We start from the raw sequence: 12,910 nt of genomic DNA on the forward strand, positions 1-12,910 counted from the left end.
CAGGATTCCCATGTACAGAGTGGTGGCATTACTTGTTATTCTTAGGGCTTGTATGGAGGTTGATTATGGTCAAAGGTCATAAAGATTGCTAGTGAAGATATGCATGTAGGTATTCTGATGTGGTTGGAGAGAATCTTTTAAATCGCATGATCATATAACATTTTCGGGTACATACATGCCATTCACATGTCATTTAATTCAAAACCCATGTCCTGAATTCCTTAGGCTCGGTGTTGGTGTTGTGTAGTGTCCAAAGAAATAAAAATATTAGTAAATACTGCAGTCTGTTAAATGGGAATGGAAGTTTTTTCTCATGTATTGGTGTCTTTGTTTTGTTTGTGTTAGGGGTTAAGACTTCTAGCCTAACTTCTGCATAAAAAGACCTATTGGAATATGGATTGTAATAAAATGTTTGAAAATAATCCCCCTGCCAACAGCTATAGAGTTTACTACTAATCTTTTCTTTTCTCTTTTCAGATCTTTTTGGATCCCTAATTGATCCATGTTTCCGAACTCTTCCTTGTAACCTTCGCAAGCAGCCAAAATGAAGTTGAAGCATAACATCAACCCTGTTCTTCTACAGTTTATAAACTTTATAATCTTGGTGTATTCCTTTGTAACGTACATTCCGTGGTACATATTTTCAGGGTCAAGGCAGGCTATAGCAAAAGCCAAGCAGGTTAAAGCTAAACCTGTGAATAACAAGCCTGGGGCTGCATACAGATCTGTTAACAGTCTACATTGCTTAGCTTCAGTTTTATATCCTGGGTGTGATACACTCGACAAAGTTTTTAAATATGCTAAAACTAAATTTAAGGACAAAAAACTCTTGGGAACACGTGAAATCCTAAAAGAGGAAGATGAAATCCAGCCATCAGGAAAAGTTTTTAAGAAGGTAAGTCTTTTTGCTCTCTGCGTTCAAGAATTTTTTCAAAGTGTGTTTACTTTCTTTTGCAACACTTCTAGTCCAGTAAAGCAAATCAGGGGAAAAAATAAGTTTCTCTACTTAGATTAAGTAGTTGTGAAAAGAGTTAAATTATCTAATTCCCAATCTTCCATTATTTAGCATTTCAAACAAATCTAAACCTTGGTTTTGCATTCTTGAGTAGATACCTTTTTTTTGTAGTTTAAGCCAAAGAAAAAACACAAATGTGTTTTAGGTATTTGTTTTTTATATTCAGCTAATGATGTAACTCGCTTTAAAGTTTTCCTTTTAGGTGAATTTAAAAAAAAAAAAGTCTCCCTTTGTTTTATGCTGAACTATAATCAGATAAATATAGAAAAATTCCTAGATGCCTATACTCAGATGTGCCTTTCCAGTAAACTTAACTGTAACTTAAGGATTTACTGTTTTGCCCAGTGAATTCAGAGCTTAAATGAAATTTTTGTTTGGAAAAGGATTGCACAGACTTTAATTGGAAGAGGGTTTTGGTTTTTTGTGTTAAACTTTTTCTTTCAATCTCCTTCATGGTGAACTACTACTCTGCTAATCTGTAATCATGGGGTGTGTGTGAGATGTAATTTCAATATAAAACTCTCTTGGTTCAAGTGACTGACTTTTTATAGTCTTTTAAGTTCAGGCCTGTATTGTCAGTTGCTGCTTTGTACTTAGGCATTTAAAAATGCATTTTTGCCTGAAGAAGCAAGTCAAGGTACTGTTAACAGGATATGTGTATATCTGTGGAAATGTGTTAAAGGTCTGCACTTCTGTATTAGGAGTTGCTAACTACACGCTATAAAGACAACTTTTAATTAAGATTAGTTTTCCTGCAGAAGAAAATTTTTTTCATGTGATAAAGGATTCCTTAAATACTGCTAGTTTTAATTCTGATACAGGAGTATAATGTTTAAAGTAGAATTTGGTTAGTATCATAATACATGGCAAAGTTTAGTTCTGTTAAAATCTTTATATAAACTTCAATTGTTAGTGAAACTTCCTCCCAGCTATGGAGTTGATTTTTCAGGATGAAGGAAATGCTGGGAGAAACGGGTACATATTATCTTTCTTGATGCATGTTTTACTGCCTCTTTGCCCTGTAAAGAAATACAAGATTCGTGTTGTACAAAGTGGGCTTCTGAGCACAAATGAGAATTTTGGCTGCCTGTGATCTGTGCTCTGTTTTTTTTAAACATAATTAGTAATATAAGGCTTAAGAACTTAGGAGTTTTAGCCTTTTCCATTATGCAAGCAAAGTGTTCTAAATATTGTAAAGCTGAAGAATGTTCATGTTGACCTACCTAAATTACTTGTTTCTGAGTATTTAGATTTAGAAATTACCTAAGTTAGGTAATTTTGTCTAAGCTTGACACAACGGTTCATTATGGTTGTTTGGCATGCTTGCCCTCATGTTACTTTGTTCCAAGTTGTGGCATTATGGTATAAGTCTACTTGCAAATTTTTTTTCCGTTAATGAATACAGTGTTTCTTAATACCTTATAACATGTTTTAGCAAGTGAGGAAAATTTCACAAGATACCTTGTTGATTCTAAATGTCAAGGTTCTTTTCCTTTGATTTTTGTCTTTCATACCGTGCATCTTTTTATTGCCTGGTTCCCTTTAATAAAGGCAACTTGTTGAGGTTTATTTGGTGCAGCTTTTCAAAAAGATGCATGACAGTTTTAATTCTTAGATACAATGCGTGTAATTTCTATACCTTACAGGAGTTGCAAAACTTGTTAATTATTTCTTCCCTTTCAGAAATTGAACACAGTGTTGGGGATGATCGATGCATTTTTCTGAGGTCATCTGCAAGTCAGGGCAGATCTGAATGTAGATCACGGATCTGTGTACTGAGTTGCATTACTTATTAGAAGATGGCTGTCTCCAAATTGCAATAGGCTAGATTAGCCTAATTAATGATTCATTAATGGGTCAAATATATATCTCAAAAAGGTAAAATATTAAGTTTATGATCCTTAGGAGAACTAAGTGTGCTCACACTTCTAGCTAAAATTATTTAAAGCTAGATATTAAACATCTTTAAGATCAGATACTACGTTAATTTATTCTGAGAACAATGATACCTGAGATAATCTGTAATTTCTTGAATTTTTATGATATGATATTGTTCAAAAGATTATTTATTCCTGTGTAGTTGCCAAAGTAGCAGAAATTGATGGATGTTAATAAAATACAAATACTTGCTTCTGCTCACTTTGCATTTTATTATATTTCAGATGTAGTTCGTTTTTCTGTTTCCTTCTGTAGTGTCCCTTAAGACATGGATTGGAAAGCATACCTAATATTAATTTCATAAAATATGTATTTAAGGCTGGATAAAATAATGTTGAAATTACTTCAGAGATAAAGATATAATTAACTGGAAAAATTAATTAATTTAAGCAGAGCTTAAATTTTATGATGCCCGAAGATGAACTTTATTCTGCTGGTTGATTATTTTATGTCACAATAGTTATAGGTGTTATGGTCATGTGCTTGCTTTTATATATGTTGGTACGTGGGTTTTTCTTTGTGTGTGTTCTTTTGTCATTATTTTTGGGGGGGGGGGGATGTTCGGGGGGTTGTTTCTTTGTTTTGTTCTGTTTTGAAAAGGGTTTGTAACCAAGAAGAAGATTAATGGAAACGTAATAAATAAGTTATAGTGGGGAAAAGTAAACACGATTTTGGTAGGGGAAACTGATGCATCTAAAGCCTGGGAGACTTACATGAAACAGTAAGCACATGGGCAGGCACTTGGGAATTCAGAATGTTACTCACTGTAGCTGATACTGGAACTTACTGTGAAGTTGCAGGAAAGTTCTTGCCATGCCAAGTCATTGAGCAGTAAAAGAGTAGCTTATGATGTTGAAAAACATAGGGTGCTATGTAAATAAAATTTTAGGGTGTTTTTTTTCAGAAGTGTTCAGCTGCAATCCATGTTTTCATGTGGAAAAAGGCCAAAAATGGACATTTCAAATAACCTCTTTTGTATTATTTTTAATATACTTTCTACAAGAAAATGTATTTAATTTGTGATCACTGGTTTCCAAATTGTAGTCAAGGTTCTTCAAGCCTTTTAAGCTACATTTAGGAGAACCTTGAAAGGTAACTGAGGTCAAGTCATTTAATGACTCTACATGGGTCTGCGGCTTTTTTGAGAATATTTTATGACACCTTCACACACAAAATTTGAATATGGTTGCCCTAAAATCCAGATTAAAGAAATGTTCACTGTGCAGTAAGTATTTAGTCTCTATACTTTGATGGACTTCCAAGTATTAATACAGTACTGATATTTAATAATATTTTCCGATGCATTAAATAGATAACAAATGTTTTTAATAACTTGCAGTTTAACTATGCTTAAAAGCTGGTGCACTAGAGGGCAGTATTTTTCTATTTAAGGTAGTATTTCCAAGTAAACATGCAGAGCTGCTGTCTTTTTTGATACAGTGTTTGGTTTTATGTATCTGTTTAATCAATTCTCAATAGTCTTGACTTCTTGGGCCCTTCTCTTGCAAACTCTTGGATGGTTACTTTCTTTACGTGTGTAAGTAGTTATCAGCAGAAATAAGTTTGGAAAGTTGTAAAATTAAATGTGTGAACGTTTAAAAGATTATGGCACTTAACGTCAGTCTTAACAGCTGTTTACAGCAGAAACTGTACATTGAAAAATATTAGCGAAAGTTACTGAGGGAAGGGCCAAGAAGGGAGATGGGTTTGGAGACACACTTAAATATAAGGAAGGATGAGAGAAACCATAACCTGCTTTGTGTCCTGCAAAAGAAGCATATAGGGAAATGCAGAAGAAAGGGACATACAGATGGGGCAGTATATTAATATGTTGTAGGAATAGAGAAGAAACACTGGGCATGGGGAGGAAGGGAACATGGGAATTTAAATATATTGAAGACAGTAGGAAAAGTAAAACTCAAAACAGCTGCATTGAAAAAGGTCTTCTCATCTGTTTTCACATGTCAGTGTTCCTCAGAAATATAACTATATTTCTAGATATAGAAAAATAACTATAACTAACAGTGTTATACTTCCTTTCTGTGGATTTTCTAACCTTTTAACAAAGGGAGGACCAATAAGGCCTTCTTTCACTACTTTATATCAAATGTGTTTAAGCAATGAGGGTAAATTGTTTAAGAGAATTTAAAAGAGGGGAAAAAAGCAGAATCACAAGTGTTATTCAGAAAGACCCATTTTTGACCCTTTAATGATTTATTATTCCAACTTTAGTGAATTGCGTAGTGAATAGTGGAAATTAGCAAACCCTGTTCATTTATGGGTTGGCAAACTTACCAGAAGCAGTAACAAGAATCTGCTTGTATTTCTTGGCCTAATTGAGAGCAGTATCCTTGAGGCTATGCTGCAGGTAGAGTATAATGGTGGAAAGGGTCTTGCCAGATTCACTGCTATAAGTTGTTTTCAACTGATAAGCTTGTTGCATATTTCCAAGTCTGCCAAAAATACTCAGTTTGGGGGGAAAACGTCCCAAATTGGAATTAAAATTCCAAATTACTGAAACTTGGATGGACAGGAAGAGGTGCAGTGTTCCCTTTGGAAGCAGTAAAAGTTTTCCACACCAGAAATATCGTGGTGTGTTGAAACTGAAAGGAACTCCCAGGTCTTTCTCCTTGGGGGGCTGTAGCTGCGAGCGCTGGTAGTGGTGTGAGCCCTCTGCCTTGTGGTGCTGCAGGTGTGGTCGGGCAGCAGTTCTGCTGTGATTCTCTCACCAGTTACAGCAGAGAAATTCAATGTGATCTTTCATCTCCAGTAAGGTTTTTGGCTCTGAAACAGCCTGTTTGCCAATGAAGCTGAGTTTCTGTGAATAAAACAGGAAAACCTGAGCAATTATTTGTGTGAGAAATGTTTATTTTCTGGTGAAATTGCTAACTATTGCTATTGGTGCAAGTATTGGGGTTTTGGGGTTTTTAATGGTATTTCCTCATGAAACATTTATGAAATTTCCAAGCAGCTGCACATATACCTGTCCTGAGTTAAGAAAGGTTTGTCCTGCTAAACAAGTAGGTTAATGAGCAATGTGCAGCAAGGCTGTAGTGGGTATACCTCAGTTACCCAACAGTAAACTGCAGTAGTTTGTAGAAGTGTTTTGATAAAAGAAATCTATTGGATTTTATTTTTCTATTAGAGGTTGAGAGAGACTTTAAAATTAATATTATTAAAGTAGTGGATGTGGAAATACAGACTCATTAGACGTGTATTTACATGCCAAAAAGTTGTTAGATTTTACAGCCCACAAGTTTGAAATTTAGTTAAAGTTAATAAATGAAATGCGGAAAACAGAATAGGGGAGGAAGAGGTTTGCTTTTCTAGCTTTTTTCTTTTTTAGTGTTTGCTTACATTTATTACTAATGCTATGTAGTCAAAATGTCTGAAATACTTGACTAATAAAAATTGTACGTTTCAAAATTGTCAAGGTGCTTGTATAACTAGAAGGGTAAGATATAATAATTTAGAGTCTGGATTTTCAGTGTAAAACATCTTTATACTACATTTGTATATGAAAATATCTAGGATATCCTCAAAGAAATATCCTGTTACTCAGTGAGAAAATAGTACTGCAAATGTGCACATAGAAATTATGATAGTGACCTGTAAATTCAAATCCAAGTTTACTGTGCATCAGCTTTCCCGTATAAAAGAAAAGTGAGATTGCTTAATGTTTTCCACATGACGTTTCAGTGCTAAGATTTGCCAGTAATTTCCAGTCTCGTCTTCTGTCCCACCTTTGTTTAACAGTAAAAAAAGGACAAAAAGATTACTCTTCTTTCCCCCTGACGTTTGTTTCAGAACAAACAAAGCGAAAGGGATTTCACAATTTTTGATGCAGGAGCCATTGATATACTGCTTTCTGGACTAGTTTTTCTATTTTTTTGGTTTTGTTTCTTTTAAATAGGAATGAACACCTAAATATCATATTTGTGTAGGAGACTTGTAGCCCAAATATCCAAGAAGGCAAATATAGAGAATATATTGTACTAGCTAGTGCTTGTCACCCTTCACTTAAAATAAAACAAACCTTTGTAAAAACTAAAGGCATACAGGTCCAATAACCACAGCCTTTCAGAGGGCTTCTGAAGCTATGAAATATGGTGGGAATGCTTTCCTAATGTGAAAATAGAAACTGAGGTGATAACATGCATGGAGATATTGCAGTATTTGTGTTGGAACTTCCACAGTCCCTGTAGTTTTTGGCAAGAGTATTACTCATTATCTTGAGTAAACCGCTGTTACAATTCAAGTAAATATTCCTTCAAACATCTGGAGTTTCTTCATGTGCATGAAGATGTAGTAGGATGTGTTAAGGATTTTAGTTTTCTAAATTGAGTTTATTATTCTTATTAGGTCATCCTTGGCAAGTACACCTGGCTTTCGTATGAAGATGTATACATTAAAGCTGTTAATTTTGGAAATGGCTTAGCAGTATTGGGTCAGCAACCAAAGACTAACATTGCTATCTTTTGTGAGACTAGAGCTGAGTGGATGATTGCAGCACAGGCCTGCTTTATGTGCAACTACCAGCGTAAGTATGCATCTTTCCTAAAATTTTTATGTCTTTGGATCTTGCAACACAATCTGAAAATAAACCTTTTTCTTCCTTCACTTTAAATACTAAGAAAACTTTATATAGAGTTTATATAGAACGTCTAAAATGACAAGTAAAAAATACTGCATAACGTAGAGACTATGCACTTTGTAGTGTTTTGCTTTATTGAATAGAGAAAGCTGTGTCTGTTTGCAGATGGGGTATGGTTTCAGTAAGTATAGCTTGCTCAGTGAATTTGTGAGAGGTTTATTTTCCTTTAATCTCAAATCAGTACAGATTCCCAAGTTTCTAAAACCAAACAAAAATCACATATGTGAATTCATTGACTCCGTTTCAGGAGCTGACGTCAAACCTTCATCTGTGCCTATAAGTTTTGTTTTAACAGGATATTTTGTCAGTTCTTCAATTTTGATTTTGGTTAGAGTTTATTGTATTGTTACCTCTAAAAAGTGAAAAGGAGAGAATAAGTCCTGACCTAATTTTGGGGAGCTCTTTCAAATTAAAAACTTGCTTAACTCAAGCCTTAGGCTAGGCTGATAAAGTTTTTGTATTTTTATATTTTTCTTTCTTCTCTCTGCCTCTTGACTTCCTTATAGTCTATTGCATGTCATTTAATACACCCTAATTTAACCCAAGTACTGATTTGAGATTGTGCTCAAGGACAAGCTTGTTGAGTCCTAGTTATTACTTCAGAAACCTTAAGACTGTGTTTATTTTGGTGAGCTAGTTGAAGTCAGTCTCATTCATAGTATCTGTTTTAATCCTACACTAACTGGATCCTTAACCCTGTCAGTGGACTGAGACTAGGTTCTCCGACCTGGATGATACTCCTCTTTTTCTCATGGAGTGACCATAAGAGCAGTGGTTTTCGGGCTCTCGGTGACAGTCCCATTCTGTAACTTCTAGTTACTTATGCTTTAGACTGCTGCTATTTTATTGTGGAGATCACAAAGTGTGCTGGGGCAGAGCTGAGTCTGCTCAAGGAGGAGAAGGTGCTTTCTTGGCAGGATGTGTCCACTGGGCAGTTTCAGGCTGTGTTGGAGGTGCCTTTGAGGAGTGGCAGAACAGGACAGGCTGGCTGGAGGTGTCCTTGCACAGCTTCACAGCACAGGGCAGAGACAGATGCAAAGCCAGGTCTGCTCCCCTTTCACTTGAGTCATGTAGAGGGCAGCAACTGTGTTCAAGGTACATCTCTGCCACGGTGGAAAAATCTGTATAGCCTAACCTAGTCTGAGCCTAGGCGCAAGGATATGTGCTGCAGCTCTATGCCTGTTTTTCTTGCTGAGAAACCTATTGAGTGCTGAGCTCAACTTGGTGTAGGATTTGTTTTCAAATGTCTGTTTCATCATCACTCCTTAGTATGTCATTCACCTAACTGTAAGCCCAGCCTGGCTGGGTTCTGTGATGTTCTCAGGGGGACATTTCTCATTTTCCCACAGGGCACTCTAGAAGCTGCTGTTCCTCACAGGGTTTGGCCTCTTCTCTCCCATGCCACATTTACCCTTCTTTGATAAGAGATGGGCTGTAAAAGCCAGATGTGCAGAAATTCCTGATTTACTACCTACCTACACTAAAGATGTATATCAATTAGGCTTTTTTTTCAGATTCTGGAAGCAAGCCTAACAAAATTGTATCTTAAATGGTCTCTCTCTGCTCAAAGCATGAGTCTGTTTCAGTTTGAGAAGCCATACATTCATGAGTATGTAGCAGTTTTCATTTAAGTAAGTCTTTACTGCGAGTCTGAGTGGTTATTTTGTGTATACCCTTATACTGTATTCTCTCAGTTTTAAGGGTGGAGTTGGTTACATGATGTACTGCCCTAGCCCATACCATTTCAAAATCGGCCTGCTTGCCTTGTGTGATAACTGGCTTTGCAGACGAGGAGAGAGTGCATGTTATATACTGTGACTTCAGCAAAGCCTTTGACATTCTCCTGTAGGACCTGTACAGCCAAACTAGTCAAATGAAGACTGGATAAGTAAATGATAAGGTGGATGGAAAAATTCATTGGACCACTGGCTGAAAGGATTGTGGTCAGTAGGACGAAGTTAGTTGCCAGCCCTTGGGGATCGAGTCCAATACTGTTTAATGTCTTTATTGAAGGCCTGGATGATAGGACAGAGTGCAAACACAGGAGGTCTCAGCCTGGAGCAGGCTGGGGGCAGCAGCCAGTACACTGAAGGGCAGGGCTGATGTACAGAGGGGCCCGTCAGCTGGAAAAGTGGGCTGTCTGGAACCTCGTGGAGTTCAGTGAAGGCAGTTACAAGTTGCTCTGTGTGTGTGCTGGAATACCGCATGCACCGGTATAGGCTGGGGGACAACTGGATAGAGAGCAGCTTTGCAGAAAATGACCTGGGAGGTCCTCATGGACAATGAGTATGCCATGCTGCCTTCCAGTGAAGACCAGCAGCATCCTGGATGGTAGTAGCAAGAGTGTAGCAGGTAGGTCCAGGGAAGTGAACCTTCTTTTCCTCCTGGACACTGGTGAGTCCGCATCTAGAGTACTGTGTCCAGTTTGGGGCTTCCCAGTAGGAAAAAAAGACATTGACATACTGGAGTGATCCAGTGGAGGGCTGCCAAGATGCTGATGAAGGCGTTGGAGAACGTGATATACGAGGAGAGGCTGATAGAGCAGGGTCTGCTCAGCATTAAGACAAGTGAGTTGAGATCTTGTTGCTGTCTAAAACTATCTAATGGGAGCATACAGAGAAGGTGAAGCCAGACTCTGCTCAAAGGTGTGTTTTGATAAGACTGGAGGCAACAGGCACAAGTTGAAACACAGGAAAATTTTATTAGATACTAGGACAAAGTTCTTCATTGTGAGGATGGTTAAATACCAGAACAGGAGCCTACGACGGTGAAATCTCCATCCTTGAAGATACATAAAACTGGACTGGCTGTGGCCCTGAGCACTGTGCTGTAATGAACTGGTTTGTGCAGGTGATCTTCCCAGCTGCCTTCCAGCCTAAATTCAGTGATTTTTTTTTTTTTTTTTTTTTTTTTGCCTTTCTTCAGTGAGTGCTGCTGACTTGCCTACCAGAGCAGACATCTGCACAGGCTGTTCTCGGATGAGATGCCTCTGTTGCTTTTAAACTATATGTCTCATAATACACTGTGTCAGTTACCTTATCACTTCTGGGATCAGATTCCTAGTGACTATCCTGAGAATAAAATGCAAAGGCTTGTAGCAGTTGCTTTTTCTTTGGAAGTGAAGTACACTTACAAATCCTAGGAAGATTTTGTCATTTGAGGAAAGAAAATATCTGAGATAGTGGATGGATGTTGTGTGCAGAATGGTATGCGTGTGGTTTTGATTTTGTTGGATTAATGTTTTAAATTCCCTTATTGAGACATGCTTCAGCACACTGTCCGACTTGGTATTTAGCATCTAAGCTGTATGTCATCTTACGTGAACTTGGCTGATTTGTGTGTTGGCAGATGATATTATCATGCAGTATTCACGGTCGGTTTGCTGAATGAATTATGCAATTCAGATGATGTTGAAGTAGTGTGGCAAGACATTGCTAAATTACTTATATTAGCATTTTTCAGTTTACAAGTTTCACAACAGCTAACTGCTATGGTAGTGTTGTGACATTCTTTCCAAATGTGAAATGTATTAAAATCTGATGGTATGTGCCCAGAACTGATGTCAGGAGAGCAGGTTCGTCTGCTTCATATGTAGTGTTAGAGAGAATGCCTTTTGTACCACAGAATTAAAATGTGGAAAGTAATTTTTGTTATGGACTATTTGTACAAACAAGTGGTTTTATGATTAGAAATACTTGCTCGATTGTAAATTTTACATTGTTTGAAGCTATTTAAGTCTTGTATTTGCAGGAGGTAGAGTGGGATTGCTAGTTTAAAAATGGAAAAAAATGTACTAACATGAAAACAGATTTTCTTCAAAAATATCTCCTTTTCATCTCTGTGAAGAGCTCTTCACCAGTGTGGGCAGATAAAACATCTGAGTGTATAAGCAAATAATGAAATAAATAGGGAAGGTTATGTTTCATTTTTCAGTCATGCCTTTCTGAAGCTTGAGCAGCAGTGATTTTGTCAGAATTGATTTGGCTGAAGCCTTTAAAGGTATATTTTGCTTTTTATGTTTGATGTATGGTGGACACCGATAACATTTTACTTACATTGAAATAAATGGCAAAAGTTCTGTTTGTTTCTTTAGGGCAAGGCTTTGTTCTTTTATATTAGCTGGCAAATTTAGTGGTGTTGAGATTTTTCTTTTTGACAGACTTCTAGAGCAGTATTCCTAGCAGAAGTTCAGATACCCGAAGACTTGCTTGTACAATTGCATGTGTAAAGATGAACACAAAAGATAATCCCTTCTCTGTATGTTGTCAAGAGAACAAGGAGAGAAGAAGAATTACCTAAACTTTCAGGTTTGCATGAAAGTTTTAGGTGTCAATGTGGAGAAGTGACAATTTCACAGATCAGAGTCGTTGCTCAGGGTTTTTTTCTCCATGACATCAGTATACCGTAATATAAATGGTATATCTCTCTTTCTCTTTGTCATATAGCTGTAAGTTGTCCTTGACGTACTTACTTGTAGATGAGTAATTAACTACATAAATGGTTATTTCAGAGATTATACTTTTCTTTCTGGGCGGTGTGTCGTGTTGGTTGTGCTTGTTGGCTTGGGGAAACTGAATTTCTGCTAGATGTTTATATAACAGGGGTCACTGCAGTAAGTAGGGAGAGCTCGTGGGAACTAGTAGAGGGACTCTTCTGCACTTTGCTCCCACCAAATTAAAGAAAACACAGTGCATGTGCATTTGCCCTGCAACAGTTCTGAACTATGATGGACTGTTTTAAGAAGGAAGAAATAAGTAGAGGTCAACTATTTACTTTTCTGTGTAAGAAAACTGCTTTTGAGTTCTTCCTTAGTATGCTGCACTGGGTTAGTAACTCCCTGGACTTCAAACATTAGAATACAACAGAGTGGGGTTTTTTTTCGTTTTTTTTTTTTTTTTCCTCCTGCAGTGAACGTAGTATAGCTACAGTTCTAACATACAAAGGCGTATCTTGTTTTAATTGTTGCTTAAATATTGGGGGAACAACATACAAATATGTATGTTGTTTAAATATTCAGCTAAATCCAGACTAAAATACAAAAGAAATTCAGATACCTAACATGTCAAAACTTCCAGCACTGATCTTGTAATTATTAATGGTTCTGTTGATTGACCTTGCAACTTTTTTGAGATGTTCCTGTTCAGCATTCTGCTTGGAAAATAGGAAATTAGTATTTTTTTGAGCAACACCTCTCTTCCTTTCGGAGTTGCTTTTTTCCTCCCCAGTCTATTCTTGTCTTTTCTCATTCAGTTCTCTTAAAAATGGCAGGAAATTAAATATGATTTTAAAATTGTTAATATGAA

The 12,910-nt window shown here is 36.8% G+C and overlaps 1 protein-coding gene across 7 annotated transcripts in view; it reads left to right on the top strand.

Moving 5' to 3' along the window:
- Positions 1-12,910, top strand: part of ACSL3 (acyl-CoA synthetase long chain family member 3) — a 54,983-nt gene that overhangs the window by 19,895 nt on the left and 22,178 nt on the right. For all 7 annotated transcript variants that reach the window (XR_007506424.1, XM_049803651.1, XM_049803655.1 and 4 more), the window contains 2 exons: positions 478-895; positions 7,316-7,493. Coding sequence is in view for 6 of the 7 variants with exons in the window: in XM_049803651.1 (XP_049659608.1) it covers positions 545-895; positions 7,316-7,493 (529 nt within the window). In the remaining variant the exon portion in view is untranslated. The remainder of the gene's footprint in view (positions 1-477; positions 896-7,315; positions 7,494-12,910) is intronic.

The sequence above is a fragment of the Accipiter gentilis genome, chromosome 6 (genome assembly GCF_929443795.1).
Source record: "Accipiter gentilis chromosome 6, bAccGen1.1, whole genome shotgun sequence".
Taxonomy (NCBI): Eukaryota; Metazoa; Chordata; class Aves; order Accipitriformes; family Accipitridae; genus Astur; species Astur gentilis.